At 50.2% G+C, this 24,648-nt stretch overlaps 2 protein-coding genes across 2 annotated transcripts in view; one reads left to right on the top strand and one right to left on the bottom strand.

The window, feature by feature from the left end:
* Positions 1 to 24,648, top strand: part of LOC147637847 (uncharacterized) — a 112,508-nt gene that overhangs the window by 31,634 nt on the left and 56,226 nt on the right. The gene's annotated exons all lie outside the window — the stretch shown is intronic.
* On the bottom strand, positions 422 to 5,436 carry LOC147637848 (uncharacterized). Its single transcript, XM_086798953.1, has 2 exons — positions 4,835 to 5,436; positions 422 to 1,138 (listed from the first exon to the last, which is right to left on the bottom strand). The coding sequence occupies exons 1-2, from the start codon at positions 5,339 to 5,341 to the stop codon at positions 1,022 to 1,024; spliced, it is 624 nt and encodes a 207-aa protein (XP_086655079.1). The 5' UTR covers positions 5,342 to 5,436; the 3' UTR covers positions 422 to 1,021.

Genomic DNA, 24,648 nt, shown 5'->3' with positions numbered 1-24,648 from the left:
GCCTATTTATATGCCCCCACATCAGCAGTCGGCCTGCTGTAGGCAGCCGACTGGCCCTGAGAACTCCACGACCAGCATACATCTCCAGTCAGCCAGATCATCAGCAGTCGGCCACCTCCCAGATGCAGTCGTGGACCAGTTCAGCAGTCGGCCAGCACATGGGCTGCCTCCCAAGCCACAAAAAAATGGAAAAAAATAGGGGAAAAATGCGGGGAGTGAGGAAAAATGATAAAACACCTGATAAGGGCGGGCACACCCACAACAAAGGCCCTGGTGTATAAATCTAGACAGGAGATGACTTCTAACACCCCCTCTCAGCTCCTGGCTGTGTAACCAACCACTGGGAGCTGGGGTGTCGCCTGAGCAAATCCTGAGATAGCGACTTCGTGAAGAGGTCCACTGTACTGTCCTCCGTCGAACAGAATTCTAGCAAGATGTCATTAGCAACGATCTGTTCACGAACAAAGTGCCTCTGGATGACCATGGGTTCCTCCAGTGGAAGCCCAAACCTGCAATGCAACCTCTGCATCCTCACCACCTCACAACCAGCATCACAAGCAGCCCGGTACTCTGCCTCAGTCCGCGACAAGGCAAAAGATGACTGTCTCTTACTGCTCCATAAAACTGCTCCTGGGCCTGAAGTAGATCTCCTCGTGTCCGGATCTCCTCCCCAAACCGAGTCACTCCAACCGTGGAGTCGGACTCCATCCAACAATCCCCCTCCTGTGTACAAGAGTCCCTGATCCTTCGCATGCCGCAGAAACCACAGGAAACACAATCCTGCCTCCCAAAGAGACATCTGCAACCATGAGCTCAACTGCCTCATCAGGAAGCTCCCGTCCAATCTGGTGTCCATCAACCAGATCAATGAACCATACAGCTTCTGAGTCACAGAGACATCACACTGTTCACAAGGATCAACACTTGTTACGGTGCACAAACAAGTCCTGGAAACCTGATGAAACCTGTCACCCACCCCCTCTGAATCCGGAACCACAAAGCCTGGAGAAACCACCTCCTTCTACAAGTAAGCACCTGCCACCTGCCTGGCTTTCCGAAAGGTCCCCGTGGAAAGAACATCCTCAACTACTGGAAGTTCTATGTCCCGAACACTACGAGACATCAGAGCATAAGTGACCTGTTCAGCTTCCTCTGACTGAGACGAACACAAGAACTACCAACATCAGTACTGGAAAGTTCCTACCAACTGCTGCCATCTACTGGCAAGCTATCCACCATCTGGTCCCGGAAAGCCCGCACCTGCAGCGTATCCACACTTGAGTGGCCATTACCAGACTGCCACTCATCACAAACCTGAGGACCTGGGAGAGAGAGTGTTGAAAGCTTGTAAACTCCATTCTCCACTCCGCCTTCCCAAACCACTTGGCCTGTTGCTTTGTCCCGGAGAGCAACAAAATGCTCATCAAACTCCACCCGTACGCCAGTCTTGCAAACCTGATGCACTGACAATAGATGAAAACCAAGTGCCGGAACATACAACACCTGGGAGGAATGCTTCTCCCCTCTGCCATCGGGAACTATCTCCATCCTGCCCTCACTGTGAACTGGGATAGTGGACGTATCCCCAGTAAGAATATGACTAGAAAGCCTACAGAGATCCTGTAAACCGGAACGGGAAGGAGTCATGTGCCTGGAAGCACCACTATCGAGAATCCACTCCCGAGTATCCGTTGCGGAGAGTCCTCCAATCTCCTCCCTGCCTGAAGAAAATGAAGCATCGGTGTCCATCGCCTCCAGGTGCACAAAAGCCGGAGTCTTCATGACTGCTGCTGAGGAGTCTTCACCCTTCTCGGTCTTCCACTTGGGACACTGCCTCCAGTAGTGGCCTTTCTCGCCACAATCATTACAGGTCCTCTCTGCCTTCAGTTTCTCGCGGTCAGCGACGGACTTCTTCTCAGAAGACTTCTCCGATGAAGCCTTTCCTTTGCCCGAGTTACGGCCTTTCGACCGTTGGCCAGTTAAGGCCTCCGAACCTCCACCTTGAGGAGGGTTCGTGAATCGTTCCTCCTGGTCCAGGACCATGGGCACAAGCTCCTCCCACGTGATGGTGCTGAGCCTGCCAACTGGTAATCAAAGACGAGTAAAATGCTGAGTACGAAGAGGGCAAATGTGACAGCAACGTGATGGCCATGTCCTCTGACGATATCTCCTTCCCAGCCTGAAGAACTTCCTGCTGAAGAGCCTGCAGCTTGTTAATATGCTCCCGCATCGTCGCCGACTTTGCAGGGCTCATAACCCACATCTATACTTCCAAGGAAATCCTCTTCATGGGCGATACCCTGTTGTAAAGAGAAGCCAAATGCTGCCATATACCTCTGGCCAACGTCATATGCTTTACATGATTGATTACCTGTGGTGTGCAGTCGAGGAAAATAAACGAACGGACCCTGGCGTTGACACGATCCCACATGTGTGTCTGTGCCTCCCGGTCCTTTCGGATCGACGGTAACTCCCCTTCCTCAACTTCCGGCCGTGGAACCCCAACAATGACGAAATCGGCGAGGTCGTAAGACTCCAGAACAGATTCCATCATAACCTTCCATATGCCGTAGTTACTCCCGTCCAACTGACGGTCCACCGGGAACGTGGGGAGTGTCGGGATCTTCACACGTCTCTCGGCCATTTCATACAGATCTGCCATTGCGGGGATGTGCTCTGAAAAGGGTGGGTGGGTGGGAACAAAGAAAAAACTAAAACCTGCAAGTGGCTGTCCAGCAAATCAGCCCGCCTTCCTCTTGCTTCTCCTCTTCCCGAACAGTCCAAAACAGTCCACCAATCAGCCACAAAACAGTCCCCCTCTTGCTCACACAAATCCCAAGAACTATCTAGAGCCTAGGGCTCTGATACCATGTCAGAATACGCAGCGGAGATGATGACCAGATCTGGGAACACAAGAGCAAAAAACGCATGCAGAAAAACAGCACAAGAGAGAGAGAGAGAGATGTAGGCGTGTAACTCTGCTCTGATATACACAAGAAGATCCCGAATATGATACAAGTGTGGTATGGGGGCTGGGGGCCTATTTATATGCCCCCACATCAGCACAGTCGGCCTGCTGTAGGCAGCCGACTGGCCCTGAGAACTCCACGACCAGCACACATCTCCAGTCGGCCAGATCATTAGCAATCGGCCACCTCCCAGATGCAGTCGTGGACCAGTTCAGCAGTCGGCCAGCACATGGGCTGCCTCCCAAGCCACAGAAAAATGGAAAAAAATAGGGGAAAAATGCGGGGAGTGAGGAAAAATGATAAAACACCTGATAAGGGCGGGCACACCCACAACAAAGGCCCTGGTGTATAAATCTAGACAGGAGATGACTTCTAACACAAACTTCATGTGCAGCATCTGCTGTACGCACATGAGAGAGAACAACATCCTGACAGTTCAACATCAGGAAGGAGAAAACACGTCGATCATTCGACTGCCAAATATCAATCTGTGCCTGAGTCACACCACCGGAAGCAAGGGTGGGAGGGGTGGCATTGGCCTGTGTAACAAGCCAATCCCAGAGATCCACGCCACGCAAGGCTGATTTCACCTTCACCTTCCATATGGTGTAGTTGGTGTCAGAATTCGCCGTGGAGATGATGACCAAATCTGGGAACACGAGCAAAAACGCAGGCAGAAAAACAGCACAAGAGAGAGAGAGATGTAGGCGTGTAACTCTGCTCTATATACACAAGAAGATCCCGAGGAATGATACAAATGAGGTATGGGGGCTGGGGTCCTATATATACCTCCCTAGAGGGCAGTCGGCTAGCATAAATAAAAGCCCACGACTGATAAAAGATCCCACGACTGCATAAATGCAATCGGCCAGCAAACTGGTGCCCACGACTGATCAAAAACAGTCGGCCAGCAGCAAGAGTGCCCACGACTGATAAACACCCAGTCGGCCAGCACTGTACTGCTCTTGGCACCCTCTGGCAGCCCTCCCAAGCCTCAGAAAAAATGGAAAAAATAGGGGAAAAATGCGGAGAGTGGGGAAAAATGGGAAAACACCTCATAAGGGCGGGCACACCCACAACAAAGGCCCTGGTGTATAAAACTAGACAGGAGATGACTTCTAACACCCCCTCTCAGCTCCTGGCTGTGTGACCAACCACTGGGAGCTGGGGTGCCGCCTGAGCAAATCCTGAGAGAGCAACTTCATGAAGAGGTCCACCGTACTGTCCTCCGTCGAACAGAACTCTAGCAAGATGTCATCAGCAACGATCTGTTCACGAACAAAGTGCCTCTGGATGACCATGGGTTCCTCCAGTGGAAGCCCAAACCTGCAATGTAACCTCCTCCTGCTCCGTAAAACTGCTCCTGGGCTTGAAGTAGATCTCCTCGTGTCCGGATCTCCTCCCCAAACCGAGTCACTCCAACCGCGGAGTCGGACTCCATCCAACAATCCCCCTCCTGTGTACAAGAGTCCATGATCCTTCGCATGCCGCAGAAACCACAGGAAACGCAATCTTGCCTCCCAAAGAGACATCTGCAAGCATGAGCTCAACTGCCTCATCAGGAAGCTCCCGTCCAATCTGGTATCCATCAACCAGATCAATGAACCATACAGCTTCTGAGTCAAAGAGACATCACACTGCTCACAAGGATCAGCACCTGTTACGGTGCACAAGCAAGTCCTGGAAACCTGATGAAACCTGTCACCCACCCCCTCTGAATCCGAAACCACAAAGCCTGGAGAAACCACCTCCTTCTACAAGTAAGCACCTGCCACCTGCCTGGCTTTTCGAAAGGTCCCCGTGGAAACCATCCTCAACTACTGGAAGTTCTATGTCCCGCGACGAGACATCAGAGCATAAGTGACCTGTTCAGCTTCCTCTGACTCACGAACACAAGAACTACCAACATCAGTACTGGAAAGTTCCTGCCAACTGTTGCCATCTACTGGCAAGCTATCCACCACTTGGTCTCGGAAAGCCCGCACCTGCAGCGTATCCACACTTGAGTAGCCATTACCAGACTGCCACTCATCACAATCCTGAGGACCTGGGAGAGAGAGTGCTGAAAGCCTGGAAACTCCATTCTCCACTCCGCCTTCCCAAACCACTTGGCCTGTTGCTTTGTCCCGGAGAGCAACAAAATGCTCATCAAACTCCACCCGTACGCCAGTCTTGCAAACCTGATGCACTGACAACAGATGAAAACCAAGTGCCGGAACATACAACACCTGGGAGGAATGCTTCCCCCCTCTGCCATCGGGAACTATCTCCATCCTGCCCTCATTGTGAACTGGGATAGTGGATGTATCACCAGTAAGAATATGACCAGAAAGCCTGCAGAGATCCTGTAAACCGGAACGGGAAGGAGTCATGTGCCTGGAAGCACCACTATTGAGAATCCACTCCCGAGTATCCGTTGTGGAGAGTCCTTCAATCTCCTCCCTGCTTGAAGAAAATGAAGCATCGGTGTCCATCACCTCCAGGTGCACAAAAGCCGGAGTCTTCATGATTGCTGAGGAGTCTTCACCCTTTTCGGTCTTCCACTTGGGACACTGCCTCCAGTAGTGGCCTTTCTCGCCACATTCATTACAGGTCCTCTCTGCCTTCAGTTTCTCGCGGTCAGCGTCGGACTTCTTCTCAGAAGACTTCTCCGATGAAGCCTTCCCTTTGCCCGAGTTACGGCCTTTCGACCGTTGGCCAGTAAACGCCTCCGAACCTCCACCCTGACGAGGGTTCGTAAATCGGTCCAGGACCATGGGCACAAGCTCCTCCCACGTGATGGTGCTGAGCCTGCCGCTGGTAATCAAAGAAGAGTAAAATGCTGAGTACGAAGAGGGCAAATGTGACAGCAACGTTATGGCCATGTCCTCTGACGATATCTCCTTCCCAGCCTGAAGAACTTCTTGCTGAAGAGCCTGCAGCTTGTTAATATGCTCCCGCATCGTCGATGACTTTGCAGGGCTCATAACCCGCATCTGTACTTCCAAGGAAATCCTCTTCATGGGTGATACCCTGTTGTAAAGTGAGGCCAAATGCTGCCATATACCTCTGGCTAGCTTCATGTGCTTGACATGATTGATTACCTGTGGTGTGCAGTTGAGGAAAATAAACGAACGGACCCTGGTGTTTACACGATCCCACATCTGTGTCTGGGCCTCCCGGTCCTTTCGGATCGACGGTAACTCCCCTTCCTCTACTTCCGGCCGTGGAACACCAACAACGACGAAATCGGCGAGATCGTAGGACTCCAGTGTTGGGGTAAAGGCATTATGCCCACCCTTATAGTGTGTACAAGCCCATAAGTTATAGTGCATAGTACACTTAGTACTTTTAATGTACTAAGTGCACTATGTGTACTAGTGCAATATACATGTGTGATAGGGGAGTCACACACTCATCATCATGAGTTGACTTATCCCCACAACTCTCTCTCTCTCTCTCCCTTCTTGTTTCTCTGTGTATGTCTCCCACATGAACTCTAACCCTAACTCTCCCATTCAACATGGTATCAGAGCTAGGGTGGACTCTTGATCATGGTTATTTATGTATATTTGTGAGTGTTTGTTTGATTAAGCATATTTTATGATTTAGCCTTATTATTAAGAAAAAATTTAGCACACTCATTATCATTTGGTTGCATTGAGAGAGATTTGAAGCTGCCCATAGGAGATGGAGATTTGGAGTTGCTCATGAAGCTGAAAACCAGACATTGGAAGTGTCTTGAAGCTGTCAAAGAAGAGCTATGCAACAAGGAGGTTGCAATGAAGCTGCCATTGAAGTCTCAAGTGGAGATTTCTCATTGTGGAGATGACAAATGGTGTTGTCATCATCAAAGAAGCCGTCTACAAAGCTGAAAATGCAGATTTCAGCATCATGAAGGCTATGGAGTCTTCATAAACAACAAAGAAGCTGCCAAGGAGACAATGGTCTCATGAAAGGTTGGTCTTGTGAAGTTTTGCCTCAGATTTTGGTTGATTTTGAGCATGGAAGAATGCTCGTATTTGAAAAGGGTTGCCATGTTAGGATTTGTGAATCCTATGGTTCTTTGCACTTGGCAAAAGAGAATGTTTTAAGGTGCATGTTTTGCTTGGCTGAAGCAAGCAAGGTTTGAGACTCAAGATGGAGTCCATGTGTGTGCATCAAGAGTGGGATGCACTCATTTGTGGTGAAGAAAATGGCGGAGTACTCACAAAGTTTTTTGCACCTATGGTTCAAGAGAAACCACTTGAAGAAAGCACCCTTAATGTTCTGCATGCAAAGAAGGGGAGGATGTAGACTTTGATAAGCTCATTGGTGAGCTACAACATCCATTGAATGTATGAAAACCTCATTAGGGAGGTTTGATGGTTGAGGCAAAAGGAGATGAGCTCATGGGTAGCTCAAGGTATAGCCATGATGATGGTTGTGTAAATCTCATAGGAGATTTAACAGTTTGCTATGGCAAGAAGACGTGTGCTGCAGTTGAATGTGACTCTCAACAGGAGTGCACGGAGGAGATAGCTGTTGCAATGCAAGCATCAGCACTGTAGCAGATTGAAACCCAACATCTCAAAAGGAATTGACATGCCAATGGACGATCTCAGCGTTATGAAGGAGGCTCTTAGAGTTAAAGATGAAGAACTCCATCAGATTGTTGGGTTTTATGCTGTGTATGCACCCAGAGGAGTGCTAGTGATCATCAGTAGATTACTGGGGCACTTTTTACTTCAGTTAGTGGAGGTTTTTTCCCCCAGTTTAGCTCAGTTTCACTTATATGCAGTTTATAAGTGTTTTGGTCCACCCGGCACATTTTATGGCCGGACATGTGAACACTTATCTTTAGGGTCACTATTATGTGGCTATTGTACTTCACTTTTATCATCAAGCATATACTGAAGTCGTGTTCTCTCTCTCTGTTGGTTTCCACGCCTGCTTGAAGCTTCTGTAAACCCTAACCCTAACACTTCATTGCCTTCATTTGGTATCAGAGCATTGAAGGCTTGCCCTGCCCGTACACTTACAAGTTTTTGTTGCTGTTGCCCGTACAGCACCCGTACATCACTGCCCGTACACTTGAGCGCCGCCTCTGCAGTATTCGTACAGCTGCTCGCCTGCAGCAGCTGCCGTACCTGTTCGTTGTTGCTGTCAGCACCCGTACTTGCTCCGTACAGTCAGCGTCGACTGTACTTGTCAACGCTGGTCGCCTTAGTGTACTCAGTCGACTGTTGCAACAGGCGTCGCCTTGCTTCCGTACAGTCAGTGCCGCCCTCAGCTTCTGTTCCTGTCAGCGCACGTGTATCAGCTTCGAAAGACTGCGCCTGTCAGCGCCGCTGTACCTGCTACGTACGTCTGTACCTGCTACGTACGTCCGTGCCTGTAAGCGCCAACTGTCACCTGCGCAGAGAGCCGTGCAGCATTCAGTGCTGCGTACCTTCTGCTGTAGCAGTCGACTGTACTTTCTGTACATTCGACTGAAGTTTCAACACTGTACCTGCTTCGACCAGACCTGCAGAGTACCTATTCGCATTGTTCAATACAGTGCTTCGTCAGAGTACATCCACTGTACCTCAACAGTACCTGCAGTCTGCTCCGTACAGCAAACTGTACCTGCACAGTACAACAGTCATTCACATTGAAGTCAACTTGTACCTGCTAACATCACACTGTGGTAAGCATTGCAAGTTTTGAATATTGGGCATTTTTATTTTCTCTGTGAAAATATACAGGCACAACAGGCAGATTTTCTAGCAAAGAACTATACAGGTTTTTTGCACAGTTTGGGTGCAGCAAATTTGGGCATTTTTGGGGCATTTTGGCTTTGTGTACGCCATTTGCTGCTCTACTCAGTCATTGGTGCATTGAGCTGCACATTCAGAGGATTGAGAGTGCAGGCATATTTGGGTGAACTGTATTCAGTGGAGTACAGTTTTTTTTTTTTTTTCCGAGAAAAGATCCTTTCATTAGTTATGTAAAAAACGCCCGTAGGGCTACAAAAGAGATCTCTCCTGCTCCTAACAGAGAGAAGAGCAGAGAATACATCATGGCAGCCCGGGAGACTCTCCCTAGGTGCTGCAAAATACAAGCATCAGTCTAAAGGACTGAGCGGCTAAATCATACAATGGGGGGGGGAAAAAGCCAAACAGGTGGCCTGTAGTGCCAACGGGGGGATCCCGTGTGTAGGGTGTAGAACGGGCCGCAGCGCCAAGTGGTATGAAAGGCCTGGCGCCGTAAGATCGCCTCATCCGAGTCTCCCCGGATGCGGTCGTACTGTCCTCGCAGGGTGTGGATCAACTCCTGCCAAATCCCCCGAACAGTCTCTGCTGGTGGCTCTAATCTCCCCTCAAAGGCCGTAAAGCACCGGGCCCTCCAGGTGAACCAGATGGTGAGGCTACTGAGGAGCTCCCATCGTAAATCCCTCTCCTGTGTCCAGCTGGCGGACGAGAAATCCGGTGCCGGAACCAGGCGAGGCTGGCCCCTAATAAATCTGATGGCCTGACTGCCCTGCTCCATCTCATAGCCCATAGCAGGCCCTGACGAAGTCGACCAAGCCGCGGCACCCCACGTAAACATACCCTCTGGAGAGAGGGGGGCTAGAATACGCAGCATCCGCAGCCAAATCTGCTGTGCCTGAGGGCAGTCCCAAAGGCAATGTCTCTGTGTCTCCATCGGGTGGCCGCATCTGACGCAGGCCGCCGGAAGACCGCTGTAAACAAGCCAAGTGCCAACTGCTGAGCCCCTGTGGGCGACCAGCCACTGAAAAGCCGAGATCCTGCGGGCCTGTCGACTAGCCCAGAGCCGAGCCCAGAAATCCTCCAGGAACTCCTGTGATAGTCCCTGCAATCGCCAATGCCCCGCTGCCGCTGGAGAAACCGTCCTCCTCGCCGTCAAAATATGCCGTCCCAGCCGAACAGTATACTGGAAAAATGTGATCTCTGTGGCCTCAAGGGATGCATAAGGATCATGCCACTCGTACTCTCCTGGGTCCCACTGTAGCCGGGCCAAGGGGCGCGCTGCATATGCCCATATGCGCCAATCCGGGAGCACGTCAGCAGGGTCGGGGTCAATGTGCCACTTCCGAGAAGCGGCAGCCACTACCCGAATCCTCTGAAAGGTGCACTCTGCAACCAAAGGCGACTCCACCTCCACTCTCTGGAGTCTTCCCTCATCCTGAATCTCATAATAGAGGCATCTGCCATCCTCAGTGCTAGCTCTGACAGCAATCAGGATCTCCAACTGTGTAAAGGCTCCCATCCACCGTGGGGCCACTGGCTCGAGAGGTGTGAACCACTCCTCTGTAAGTGCCTCCTGAATATCATCCCTCATAATCAACCCCCCTCTGAAGTGGCTCAGCCTCTCCACCTGGGTCTCCTCTGGTAGACTGCAGAAGGCCTGCTAGTCTCCAAAACTACGAGCTGGGCCTGCCGCTAAAGGTCCCCAGGCTAGACGAGGCCGAGAACCCAGCATATGACCCTGCTCTGTACGAACCGCTGGGCTCCAGATGAGCGGCTGCCTGGCCCGCTCCTCAACACAAGAAGGAGGCCGCTGAGAGAGCCCCGATCTCAGCAGCTCCCAAGCTCTTAGGATACTCAAAGCAAATCTGTCCTCCCATCCTCTACTGAGGCCTGTCCTCCTCATCTCTATGAAGATCCAGCGAATCTCTGGTGCCCAAGTACCCCCTGCAGGAGGCGCCCGGGCCTGCAGTCGCTGCAAGAGGAGCTCTTTCCAAGGCTCAGCGCCTGGAAGCAACCCCCGAACAATAAGCTTCCCCAATAAGGCTCTACTCTGATCGACTGGATCTATAATGCCCAAACCGCCCTGAGCCAGCGGAAGTGTAATAACTGCCCATGCAACCTTTGCCCGAGCTGGCTGACCGTCCCGCCCAGGCCACAGAAAGTTCCTGATCAGCCTCTGTACCTGGCTGATGCAAGAGCTCGAGAAAATCCAGCAAGACGTAATGTACCACATAGTCGCTAACAGCACCTGATTTGCCACCACCACCCTCCCAGCCAAGGATAGTCGAGCTGTACTCCAATACAATAGCTTCTTCCGAATGCTCAGAAGAAGCGGGGCAATCTGCTGCTCTGGTGACAAATCGAGGCCAATCTGGCATCCCAAATACCGCACTGCTGTGCCGGGAGGAATCCATCTAAAACCGGGGTCCGGGCTCCATGTCGGAGTGGGAGCACTACTGATCCAAAAGGCCACTGTCTTGCGCCAATTGATCAATGCTCCCGAAGCTGCACTAAAAACCTGGAGCGACTGCTCTGCCCGAATAAGATTGGCCTCTTGGCCATGCAAAAATAAGCCCGTGTCGTCTGCAAACTCAGCATCAAGCAAATCCTCCCCCCGGACTGGGAGCTGAAGTCCTCTCAAACCAACCTCCTCTGCCGTCAAATACATACTCATAGCCTCCGCAAAGAAGAGAAAAAGGAAAGGGGCGAGAGGACACCCCTGACGGACTGATCTGGTCAGCTCAAAACTCGGCCCCCGACCTCCTGCAATCAGCACCTGGCTGCGAGCTGTGGAATACAAAGCTGCCACCCCTCTGATCCATCCTGGCTCAAAGCCCAGGCGTAGCATAGTGCCCTCTAAGAATCCCCAATCAACTCTATCGTATGCCTTCTCAAAATCGAGAAGCATCACGACCAAGTCCTCGCCAAGAAACCTAGCTCGGGCCGTCGCCTCCCAGAAAGTAAAGATGTTGTCAAGGATACTGCGCTCCTTGACAAATCCTGTCTGGGTAGCATGAATCAACTCCCCCAGGAAGGGCTGGATCCTCAAACTCAAGGCCTTTGCCAAGACCTTGTAGACAGTATTGAGGATCGTAATAGGCCTCCAATGCCGAATATCATCTGATACTCCCTCTCCCTTGGGGATAAGATAGATCAAGCCCTCTGAAAAGCTCTGCGGCATCACCCCAGTGTCCAAAACATGCTGAAAGCCCCTGCGGAGGCCTGGCCCCAAAAGGTCCCAATAGCGCATAAAAAAGGCCGGCGTCAGTCCGTCCTCCCCTGGGCAACTATGTCGCGGCAGGACCCTCAAGGCCTCGGCAAGCTCAATCTCTGACAGAGGCGCACCTAGAACTGTGCGCATATGGTCTGTGACCCTCCTCTGCACATGGGCCCACACAGTCTGTCTGCATACATCTCGATCCTCAGTGGCTGGCTCCGCTGAAAGCAAGTCACTATAAAAAGCAGTGGCAATGGCTCTGATCTCCCCGAGCTCAGTCGCTATCGATCCATCCGGTCTACCAAGCTGGCGAACCCCTGCTCGCGCATGACGGGGTCCAGTAATCTCAAAAAACTCCCCAGTCACTCTATCACCAAGCTGCGTCCACTGAGAGGCCTGACGACGATAGTAAAACTCATGTCTCTGCTCCTCTGCCTCTCTAACCTCCTGGCGTGCCTGGCTCAGCTGGGACGCCACCCACTCACATGCAGGCTGCTGCTCCTGAAGGCGCTGTAGCGAAGCAAGGCTGTGTCTCAACCGTTGCTCCCGCTCGCGAATCTCTCCCAGTCGTGTCAAAGCTGCAGCGTGTAGAAAAGAGCTAAGATCAATGAGTCCCTGGGCACACTGGCCCGCTGCATCCTGGTCAGAGCACTGACTATCATGCCAGATCCTCTCAATGTCCTCAGCGAGACTGGGGTCTGCAAGTACCCTCTCTGGGATCCTCAACTGCAAGCTGGGCTCCCGTGTCCCCTCCTCCAAAGTCAATATGACTGGCGCATGATCTGAAAATGAGGTGCCAGCAAGAATGCCGACGGAGCCCCCTCGCTCCCCCAACCAATCGCCCACATAAAAGCGATCAATCCGAGATAAATTAGTCCCTCCCTGCCGGCGATCCGACCGAGAGAAACTAAGACTGTCCTGAGACCGGGAGAAAGCCCCATGCTGCCATGCATCAGTGATCCTCAGTGACATACAAAACCGGTCCCAAGCTGCAAGCTCCGTGCCGTGCACTGTAACATGACTGCCTCCCACTCTATCTGCCGGGTCCTCAAGCATGTTGAAGTCTCCCCCAACACACCAATGTGCGGCCTCTGGCAATGCATCTGTAACCTGAGTCCAGAACTCTGCTCTGGCACTAGCATGATTGGGCGCATAGATGTTGAGCACACCCAATAGCTCATCATGCATCCTCAGAATGATATACTGTGCTCTACCAGGCACAATGATCCCTCGATCCACAATGGCCTGCCGCCATGCATCTGCAATAACCATGCATACTCCTCCCTGTCCACCCAAAGGACCAAACCCTGCAGACCAGAAAGTGTCCCATCTACCAGGCATCACCGAACCATATCTCCGGATCCTGCTCTCACCCAAGTGGTGCTCCTGCATCATCAGAATGTCAATACTGCCACCAACCAGGCATCTCTGTAGCTCCTGCCTCAAGCAGCCTCGATAGCGTATAAAGTGTGCTCCGCCAAGGCCCTGTACATTCCATGAGATGATCCTCATGGATGTCCTACTGAGGTGGATGCTGTCTCAGCCGTGCGGCGGGCCTTCGCAAGCGGCTTGGATGGAGAGTAGTCCCCATCCGAACGGCTGCGAGTCTGCCCACCCGGTGTACTGCAAGAATCCCGGATCAGGCGCCAGTGGCTGTGACCCATGGCGACTGCCTCCTGCTCTGACATAGTAACCTCGTGTATACTCACATATCCTGGGTCGCGTGCCAAATCTGCAACTATGCGCACGACCAAATGCCGAATCCCGGATGTATCCACACTCCCGAGATCCAAGAAAAAATGAGCCAACTCCCAAAGTCGGCCTATCACATCTGTAACCTCCAAATCGCTCATGTGATGAGAAAACTCAACTGCCTGAGTCTTCAACGTGCTGAGAGCGAGCTCTAGAGTCCACTCCCGGTCACAAGGTCCACATAGAGGGAACGAGAAGGCCACCGCTGAGTCTAGTGCCTCCTCCCCGCGGGCCGGAGGTATCACTACATGCACTCGGATGGGTGCTGGCTCATGGGGGCCCTCTGCTCCAAAAAGCCGTGTGAAGGTATAATCAAATGCCTCCGAGCGCTGCCGAATGCCGAGGCGACTCAGCCGACTGCGGATAGATGAAATCCGTGAGGCTCTAATCGGCATAGGTCTCCTCTGTGATGCTCGAGCGAGGTCAGTGCTCAGCGCCCTCCGGACTGCAGGTGAGCGCCAGGGAACTGCCAGGACCTCCCGGGAAGGCGAGGCGGGCGGAGGGGGAGGAGGGGGAGGCGAGGGAGGAGGAGAGGGAGCCGCTGCCGAGACCGGAGCGGGGGCGGGAGGAGGCGATGGTGGAAGCGAGGCGGTGGGAGGGGATGGGTGTGGGGGAGGTGAAGGAGGGGGAGCTGGCATCTCCTGGTCCTCGGTCGCTGCAGGGGTCTCCTCCTGAAGGGGAGCAAATCTGTTCCTCACGGGAACCCAGTGAGGTTGAGACTGTGGCTGCTGCTGCAGCGGTATCTGGGCGTGCTGCTGTGGCTGTCTCCCTCGACGGCGCCCCTGTCCAGGCTGCCACTCCGAGGTCTCTGTGGCCTGAGCAGGTGTCCCTGAGGCAGCCTGCCGAGCCGAATCTGTGGGCGGGCCATCCGTGGCCTGCTGCTGTGGTGAGGGCCGAGGTCTCCTGCGAGGGCAGGCCTTGGCCAAATGACCGACCTGCCTGCAAATGAAGCACTGGTTCGGGAGCCCCGAGAACTCCACTCTCTGATCTATCCACCCCCCCCCTATCCTAGGTAGCTGAATGACCTTAGGAAGGGAGGAGATGTCAGATACCAACACTCTGACCGAAGGTAGCCCAGCTGCTCTGGCCACCACTGAAGCTGCTGAGGGGCCCGTCTCAAGAACCGAGCCCACCAATGCTCCGAGCTTGGAGAGGAGCGGAAGATACTCCCGGCGGAGACCAGGGAAACAAACAGTAATATGGAAGAGGCGCTCTCCCTGCTCCGCCGCAGCTGGGTCAAATCCATGCTGCCAAGGCCTGAAGAAAGCCCGAGCACCCCTGATATCCAGAGGACTCATGGCAAGGACCTTGGCAACGCTCTGGGCGGCCTCGAACTCGATCTGATAATGTCCCCGGCCCAAGAGCTGTACATCCAGGATCTTGCCCACATCTGCAAGAAGGCGAGCCTGAAGTAGATCCCTGATCTCCCCTCTGCTGGGGCGAGTGCCGACTATACGGCAGATGGTGGAGTGAGCCTGAAGGCGTTCCACCTCTGCGGTGAGGCTCGCTTCCTCTTCCGGCAAAAGAGAAAGCCTGATGGGGATGACCTCAGGGGCGGGCGAGGGGGCTGCGGAAGAGTCCCTCTGAGGCGAGGCGGGAGGAGTCTCCATCAGAGTCTGAAGCTCAAGCGTAGGCGAGGCGAAAGCGGAAAACCTGCAAGAAGCGGGCTGCACACCAAGAGGCGGAAGGACGGATGACAATGAGGAAAAAAAAACAAAAACCCCCAAGGGGTGAAAAGCAGCACGACAGAGGAGGGAGGGGGGGGGGGGGGGGAAGCGGAGGAAAGGCCCAGAGGGGGGGGGCGGCGACAACGCGAGAAGGAGGGGGGCGGGGCGCTGCTGAAGGGAGGTGGGCGTGAAGAGGCGAAGAGGCGGGGGGGCGAAATGGCGGCAGCGGGGAGGGAGGGGAACTGGCGAAGAGGGGAGGGGGGCGAACTGGCGAAGAGGGGGGGGAGGCGTAGCAGTGAGGAAGGAGGGGGGGGCGGCGCAGCAGCGAGGAAGGAGGGGGGGGGGGCAGCGGCGAGCAGAGGGGAGCAAGCGGGGGGCGGAAGGAAAGCAAAGGCCGCGAGGAGGGGGGGGGAGCGATGGCGCGCAGAGCAGGGTGGGGCGGGAGCTTCAGCGATCAGTGGAGTACAGTTATTTTCAGGGTTTCTGCTATTGGGTTTTTTGATAAACAGGTACAACATTGTGCGTAAGCATAATGGCAAATCAACAGCAAAGTGATGTATTCACATATTTGTCTAAGGAAGACAAATTGGATGGCACGAACTACTCCTTGTGGAGTTTTATGCTGAAAAATGTGCTTGTGGCAAAAGGTCTTTGGGATTTTGTTAGTGGTGATGAACCACGTCTAGGTCCATTGGCTCCAGAGACTCCTCCCCAAGGGGGTGCTCGTGGACGAGGACAACAGGTACAGGCTCCAGGACAGCCATTGCCTGTTCAAAGAACAAATGCTCAGAAGACATGGGATGCCAGGGATGCACAAGCTTTGTCACTCATTGCATTGTCAGTACAGAGGTCCATTATACCTCATATTCGTTCAGCTGGCTCTTCACAGAATGCATGGGTGACTTTGGAGCAGATGTATGCTGCTCGTAATGAGGCTAGGATCTCATTTTTGAAAAGAGAGCTGGAAAATCAGAAAATGAATGAAGGAGATGATATGTCTAGCCACTTAAACAAGCTGCAGGATTTGAGAGAGCAACTCATCAATGTGGATGAGATTATTCCTGAGACACAGCTTGTGTCCACCATCTTGCACTCTTTGCCAAGATCTTACTTGGCTTTTCATACCTCTTTGAACCTCAGCATGAGGAATGCTGTTGAACCCCTCAAGTATCAGGAACTTGTTGCTCTCTTACTACAAGAGGAGCAAATGAGGAAGAATATGAATATGAACACAAATGCTGAACAAGCATTTACTACAGGTCAAAAGGGGAAAGGAAAAACTCAGCCAAAGAGTTCAAATCAAAATTCAGGTGATGGTGGTTCTTCACAGGATACCAAGAAAGGTGATGGACAGCCCAAGAAGAAGGGCAAATGTCATTACTGTAAGAAGCCAGGTCACTACATCACTGAATGTAGGAAGAGGATTGCCAAAGAGAAGGCAAAGGAAGCTGGGATGTCTGTTAATGATGCTTCTAAAGCTCCTCCAGAGACTGCTTCTTTTGTTGAGGACAGGGATTACTGTTTTTATACATGCAGCTATGATGCCTCTTGGTCTTCACAGGCACTCAGTTTGACAGAGCATGCATGTACTTGGTATTTTGATAGTGGTGCCTCAAAGCATATTACATCTCGCAGGGATTTGTTTAGTCATGTTGGCCTTGCCCCTGTTGGCAAAACTGTTCAGTGTGCCAACAATGCTTCATATCCAGTTCGTGGCATTGGGGAGATTCAGCTCACAGCCATTGATGGCTCCATTCTCCGCCTTACAGATGCCTTATATGTACCAGGGATAAAGAAGAATTTGTTGTCCATTTCTTCTTTAGCACATTGTGGTATGCAAGTCCACTTTGATGATGATAAATGCATGGTCAGAGACAAAGCTAATGCCTTGACCTTGATGCTTACTGGTACATTATGTCATGGACTTTATCAGTTGGATGCATTTCAGCCAGTGGATCAGTCTGCTTATAATGCATTCACTCTTACTCCAGCTATGGTTGATGCGGAGTTATGGCATGCTCGCATGGGGCATGTAAATTTTGGTAGTCTTATGCTTATGCAGCGACATAACATGTTTACAGATCTACCTCTCATGGAGAAGCCTCCAGATCACATTTGTGAAGGATGTATTTTGGAAAAAATGCACAGGTTTTCCTTCCCACGTGATCAGGCTCTAAGAGCAACTGCAAAGTTGCAACTTATACACAGTGATCTTTGTGGTCCCATGCAGACGAAGTCATTAGGTGGTTGCTTCTATTTTGCAACATTTATTGATGACTTCTCTCGTATATGCTGGGTCTATCCTTTGACACAGAAATCACAGGTATATGATGCATTTTTGGCCTTTGTAGCACTTGCTGAGACAGAGTCAGGATGCAAGGTCAAGACTCTCCGTTCTGACCGAGGGGGGGAATATATGTCACATATGCTGAATTCCTTTCTTGGGAGTAGAGGTATAAAACATCAGTATACTACTCCTTACACTCCACAGCAGAATGGGGTTGCAGAAAGGAAGAATCGGTCACTCATGGAGATGGCCAGATGTATGCTAAAGGCAAAAAGGCTACCACATATCTTTTGGGTGGAAGCAGTCATGTGTGCTTGTCATATTTTGAATCGATGTCCCACAAAGGCATTGGTTTCTATTACTCCTTTTGAGGCTTGGCATGGCCGCAAGCCTTCTGTATCGCATTTTCGTATCTTTGGGTGTCTTGCATATGCACACATACCCAAAGAGTTGAGGAGGAAGCTGGATGATAAAGCCACAAAATGCATTTTTGTTGGGTATAGCCGTGAGAGCAAGGGCTACAGGTTATATGACCCACTATCGAGGAAGATATTCACTAGTCGGGATGTGATTTTTGATGAAAAATCAGAAATATCCATGGCTGGTTATGAGGCAAATCAGGCTGAAAATGATGTGTTTGAAGGTCTACTACCCATGGAGTTTCATTCCACAGTTGGTGATCCAACTCATGAGGGTACAGGACAGCCAGCAAATGATGTAGGTGGTGCAGAAATTCAGCAGCAAAATGAGCCAGAAGCTGAACCAAATATGGGGCAGCAGGCACCATAGGTCAGACACATACCTAGATGGTATTTGAGGACATTACAGGACAGCCATTTAGAGGGTCCTCTTGCTGGTTGTACTCGTAGGGAAACAAGGACCAATGAGCATGCACACATCATGGATTTGAATCTGGTTATGGCAGCCAGTTTACAGGATGACGATGAGCCTGATTCATTTGTGGATGCACGAGATAATGTGCATTGGAACAAAGCCATGCAGGATGAGCTTGATTCTATTAAAAGGAATCAAACATGGGATTTGGTTGATCTGCCCAAAGGCAAGAAAGCAATTGGTACTAAATGGGTCTATAAGTTGAAAAGACATGCAGATGGATCCATTGACAGGTACAAAGCCCGTCTAGTTGCAAAGGGCTATGCACAGAAAAAGGGCATTGATTATGAGGAGACATTTGCTCCTACATCCCGTATGTCGACACTTAGGTGTGTCATTGCATTGGCTGCACATCGTGGTTGGGTTGTTCACCAGTTGGACATAAAGACTGCATTCCTACATGGGGACCTCGAGGAGGAAGTTTATGTATTTCAGCCCATGGGATTTGCAGAACATGGTCATGAGGGGAAAGTTTGCAGGCTGAAAAAAGCCTTGTATGGTTTGAAACAAGCTCCACGAGCTTGGTATGCAAAAATAGATGCTTTTCTACTCACTCAGGGATTTGTGAACAGTCCATCAGAAGCCACTCTGTATGTAAAGAAAGAAGAGACAGATCTGCTGGTCATCAGTCTTTATGTGGATGATCTCTTGCTCATGGGATCAAATGATGACAAAATTGCAGCTTTTAAAGAGATTCTGCAACAGACATTTGACATGCCTGACTTGGGGCTTGTACATTACTATTCCGTTATTTGCAGGGTACCTTGTCTCTTGGATTGCTTTATCCTGAGGGGGGTGACATGCAGTTATACGCTTACAGTGATTCAGATTGGGCTGGTGATTTTGATACCAGACATTCCACTAGTGGAAATTGTTTCTTTCTTGGCTCTTCATGCATTTCTTGGCTAAGCAAGAAACAGACCACAGTGGCCACTTCGTCTTGTGAGGCAGAGTACAGAGCAGCCTACACTACTACTGTTGAGTGTGTTTGGCTGCGTCGTCTCATGACTGATATGGATATTTCAGTGGAGGAGCCTACACCTATCTATACTGATAGTCAGAGTGCCATTGCTGTGGCCAGGAATCCTGTGTTTCATGCTCGCACGAAATACATTGAGATTCACTATCATTTTGTTCGGGAGAGACTCCAGGCAGGAGATATCAGTCTGATCTACTGTCCTACAGATCAGAATGTGGCAGACATCTTCACCAAGGCATTACCACGTCCGAAATTTGAAGCATTCCGCAGTGCTTTGAATTTGTTTCCTTTTGGTGGATGATGTACAGTGATCACATATCACTCCAGGGGGGTTTGTTGGGTTTTATGCTGTGTATGCACCCAGAGGAGTGCTAGTGATCATCAGTAGATTACTGGGGCACTTTTTACTTCAGTTAGTGGAGGTTTTTTCCCCCAGTTTAGCTCAGTTTCACTTATATGCAGTTTATAAGTGTTTTGGTCCACCCGGCACATTTTATGGCCAGACATGTGAACACTTATCTTTAGGGTCACTATTATGTGGCTATTGTACTTCACTTTTATTATCAAGCATATACTGAAGTCGTGTTCTCTCTCTCTCTTGGTTTCCACGCCTGCTTGAAGCTTCTGTAAACCCTAACCCTAACACTTCATTGCCTTCACAGATGGCTAAGGAGATGCGAGCCAGGGATGCGACTATTAAGGAGCTGGCTGAACGGCTATCTGAAACAGCGGAGGCAGCTAAAGCCGCAGCATCTGCTGCTCATATCATGGACAAGGAAAGGAAGGCCGCTAGAACCGAGATTGCAAAGCTGTGAGGAGGGGCATAAAGGAGCTGGTGGATGAGGGTCTGGACTGCAGGTATGTGCGCCCCCCTCATCAGAGACCCGCCCTCCACACCGTCTGCGATGACACCCAGGTCCAACTGCCCGTCATTGATATCTCCGCCTTGCATCTGATAGGCGACCCACGAAGGAAGAGAGAGGAAAGTGTGAAATAGTCGGCAGAATTCATCATTCGCGCAACTGGCAGTCTGGAACTGGCAGTCTGGCGTGAATCAGTGCAGCATATTTAATGAGCAGAGGGCAGTGCAGTTCAGGCAGATAGGATTTTCAACATCACATTCAAGAGCGCATTTTTTTTCAAAATCATTCATGTAAGGTTGTTTGTGTGGTGTACAATACACTTAAACAAAGGTGCATTCACACACAATCAATTTTGAAGTTTTTTAAAAAGTTTGTTCACACACGGAGGGGTTCTCTGCCCAGCTACGGCCAAAATGATTTGTAAATGATTTCACCCAAATGTTTGTGATGGGTAACCGTACCCGAACCCGTCAAAAGCTTAAGAAGAGACGTTGCTTTCACCCCCCAGTATGAAGGTTCTCCTACTCGAGCTACTGAGAGCTCAAAAGCGAAATGTTTGGCATGTGTGTAATCTCGATGGAATTCGAGATGGATGTGCAAGCGGTTGGGCTCGTCACATGGGTGTGCCGCCCGAGCAATTGATGCTCAAAGTGAAGTTTGGTGGATTCCAAACTTGTCTGACACATGCAGAAGCTGTCTAGTGGATTCTATACATATTTTTGGTGGTGTTGTTCACACATGGATGTATACGTATGAGGGTGCCCTGCCCAGGCCACGTAGTGCCTTAAAATGGATTGTTTGTACATGTGACACCAAGGGGGAGTGTTGAAAAGATGGCGTCACAATTTAGCATTAAGGGGGAGTGTTGAGAGATGCATTGCGTATGGTGCAATGCTAAATTGATTGGGTGAATATGTGTATGTGGGAAAGCACCCTAGAGGTGCAAGATATTGTGGTGAGATAGGAATGCCACATGTAATATTGCATGGTGTGTGAGAGTTGACCAAAAGAAGTGGAAAAGGAGTTGCCACATGGATGATGATGTGTAAAGTGGGATAAGGCTAGAAAGCCTATATCATTGTATGGTCATTTTGATATGCAATACAAGGGAATAGTGTTGAGTGTGCAATCTCTCTCTCTCTCTCTCTCATGGAGTTTTTAGTGTGGTTTAATCCACCTTAATTATGTTGCTTAATCTATGTCCTTCACCATGATCAATCCCATTTCTAGAATCTTAACATGGTATCAGAGCAGGAGGGGAGTTTGCACAGACTCAAAGCGCAGAAACGTGCACAATGGTAATCGATGCCTGTTAGATCTTCTTGCGCATTTGTCTGTCTGTGTCGGGCATTTCGTCTGAGGGCCACCATGAGGCCTCTGCCAGCGGGTGAGGAGTTCTTCCTGGATGCTTCGCAATGCTGGGGCAATCGGCTTAGGAAGGTAGCAAGCAGGCGTGTGTAGCGCAAGCCACTGATTGAATCGGAGTGCAGCGGCGTACCCATTCGCACGTAGCAAGCGTAAGTCTGTGTGAGCGTTGAACGCTGGGCGTCCATACTCAGCGAGCGAATACGTCTATGAGTCAGCGCACAGGCGGACATCCATCGAATACTAGGCAAGCAAGCCTTTGATGGTAACCAGCAGCACTTCCCGCCACTGGCCAGTCTCACGCAGCGCATAAGCGCCATGGTGCAGTACTGTTCCACGTATCCAACGCATCAGGGACTGAAGTCCTGTTCGTGAGAAATAAGCCATCGCCAGCTGTACAGTCGATGCATTCCAGCAACTCACCTGTGCCCCACTGTAGAAGCCTGACGAGCAGCAGCAGCAGCAGCAGCATCGTGCAGCACTCTTTCTGCAGCAGCATCAGCAAACCCCCCTTTCTTGCAACAAAAAAAAAAATCAGAAAATTATCAGAGGTACATGCTTCATTTTTTTTTTGGGATTTGCAATTGAGCAGGTACAATTATCAATTGAGCAGATACAGGTGCCGAATTGCTCAATTTTGAGCGAAATTGGCAAAATTGGGTGACATTGGTCACAATCAGGATCAATTTGCAGGAAATTGGATGTCGAAATTTGGGGCTTTTGATGTATTTGTGCAATTAAGCATTCATACATGCTGTATGATGTGAGAAATCGCACATTCGGGCAAAATTGCAGCAAATTGCAGTGCAAATCAAGGGGCTTTTGTGCCGATTTGGTTGATTTGCATGCAGGCACTCGCATTTGATGCTTTGGGCAATGTGTTGATGCCTGACAAGCACTCAATGTGCCTGTAAATCAAGGGGCTTTCATGTATTGGATGTATATGTGGCCAGGGGGAAGCATCGCAAAGACTCTGGATACCTTCATGTGCGTCAATGTACCATGTATGATCAGCAATTGATCTTAAATCAAGGGGCTTTTCAAGATTTAATGCTTGTTGAGCTCGGCAAAGCAGCAGGCAAGACTTTTATGCCTTGAATCCTCAGAAATCAGCTTGCAGTCAAGGGGCCTTTGCCCAATTTCTGTTCGGAACTGTTGTATGCAGTGTTCGGGACTGTAAAAGTCTGATTTTCACTCATTTGGACAGCCAGGAGAGCATTTATTGCTACTGTACCTGCTGGTACAGATTTGGCACAGCTTTGTGCAAGTTTTGGCATGGCTGTACACTGATTTGAGTGAGGAAAAGGTTCAATTTCAGCTGCTGTACTTGCCGGTACAGGTTTGGTACATCATTGGTGAGCACTTAGTACTGCTGTACAGTATTTTGGAAGGGCAACAGAGCACATTTAAGGTGCTGTCCTAAATCTGCAGCAACCAGATTTTGGTGATTTCATCACATAAAGTGGGAGAAAAGTTGCATTTCTTGCTTCCGCAGTGGGAGATAAAGCTTGGGAGAACAACTGTGAGCACTTTGTGTGCTTTTGGTGCAGTGTTTGCACATTTTGCAGGGAGTCAGGCATTGACAGGTTGCATATTGCTATGGCAACCACAGGTGAGAGCTCTTCATTGCTTCACATTAAGAAGCTTGAAGGCTCACATAACTATGATATTTGGCAAACCCAGTGCTATAATGTGTTGCTCCAGAAGAAGCAGCACAAGCCTATCAAAGAAAGGGGTGTAATGCCCGCTTCTCTTACTGCTGAAGAGTGGGAAGATATGGATGAGCTGGCAAGATCTACTATCATGTTGTCTGTGTCAGACTCTTTACTTCTCAGCATTCGTGAAGAGAAGACAGCTTGGGGAATGTGGCAAAGATTGCAGGACTTGTATGCCCAACAAAGTGTCTCAAGCAAAGTGTATTGGTTGAAGAAACTCATAGGTCTTCAAATGAAGGAAGGGGCGTCTATGACAGCCCATCTAAATGAGTTTAATGGTATTGTCAGCCAAGTTATAAATGTAAAGTTGGCAATGGACGATGAGTTCAAAGCCACTTTTCTCTTATGCACTTTGCCAGAGAGTTGGGACACATTCAGGACAGCCACTAGCAATTTGAATGCTATGCTGTCATATGCAGATGTGGAAGGTGCTCTTCTTCAAGAAGAGATGAACAGGAAGAACAATTCTGTTGGAAAGTCCAATGCAATGAATGCACGTGGGAGATCCCAGCAAAGGGGTAAAAGCCAAGAACGGGGAAGGAGCAAGTCTCGCTCCAAAAAGGACTTGGAATGCCATTATTGTGGCAAGAAGGGACACATCAAAAAGCAATGCTACAAATGGAAAAATGATCAAAAGGAAAAGGGAAAAGGCAAAGACAAAGACAAAGATGAAGCCAAAGATGTAAAGCCAAAGGACAAAAGTGGAGTCAAGATTGAAGAAATCAATGTGTCACATGCAGGTGGCAGTGAGGATGAGGTTCTATTCACGTCTTCACTTGATGCCCATTCACTTCTTACAGGAGATGGTCATGGTATGCACTCATGGATCATTGATTCAGGTATACTGCTGGCAATGAAGGAGTGGTTTATTTGGGTGATAACCATGCATGCAAGATTCTTGGCAGAGGTGATGTGAGGCTTGTATTTTCAGATGGCTCACAGCTTATGCTCCATGATGTCAGGCATGTGCCTGAGATCAAGAAGAATCTGCTTTCTTCTGGATAGCTTGATGATGCTGATTATGTTACCACATTTGGTTGTGGAAAGTGGAAAATTAGTAAGGGCTCACTGGTTGTTGCCAGAGGCTCTAAGGTGGACACTCTTTACTTTATGCATGCAGGTGTTTGTCACCATGCTAATGTAAATGCAACCGAGCTGCCGGAAATCTCTATGTGGCATAGCCGGTTGGGACACATGAGTGTCAAAGGAATGGAGCAATTGTCTCGTTT

The sequence above is a fragment of the Cibotium barometz genome, chromosome 6 (assembly GCF_041138505.1).
Source record: "Cibotium barometz isolate CiBa-2024 chromosome 6, ASM4113850v1, whole genome shotgun sequence".
Classification (NCBI taxonomy): Eukaryota; Viridiplantae; Streptophyta; class Polypodiopsida; order Cyatheales; family Cibotiaceae; genus Cibotium; species Cibotium barometz.
The sequence above is the reverse complement of the archived record's forward strand: the minus strand, read 5'-3'. Positions and strand labels throughout refer to the sequence as shown.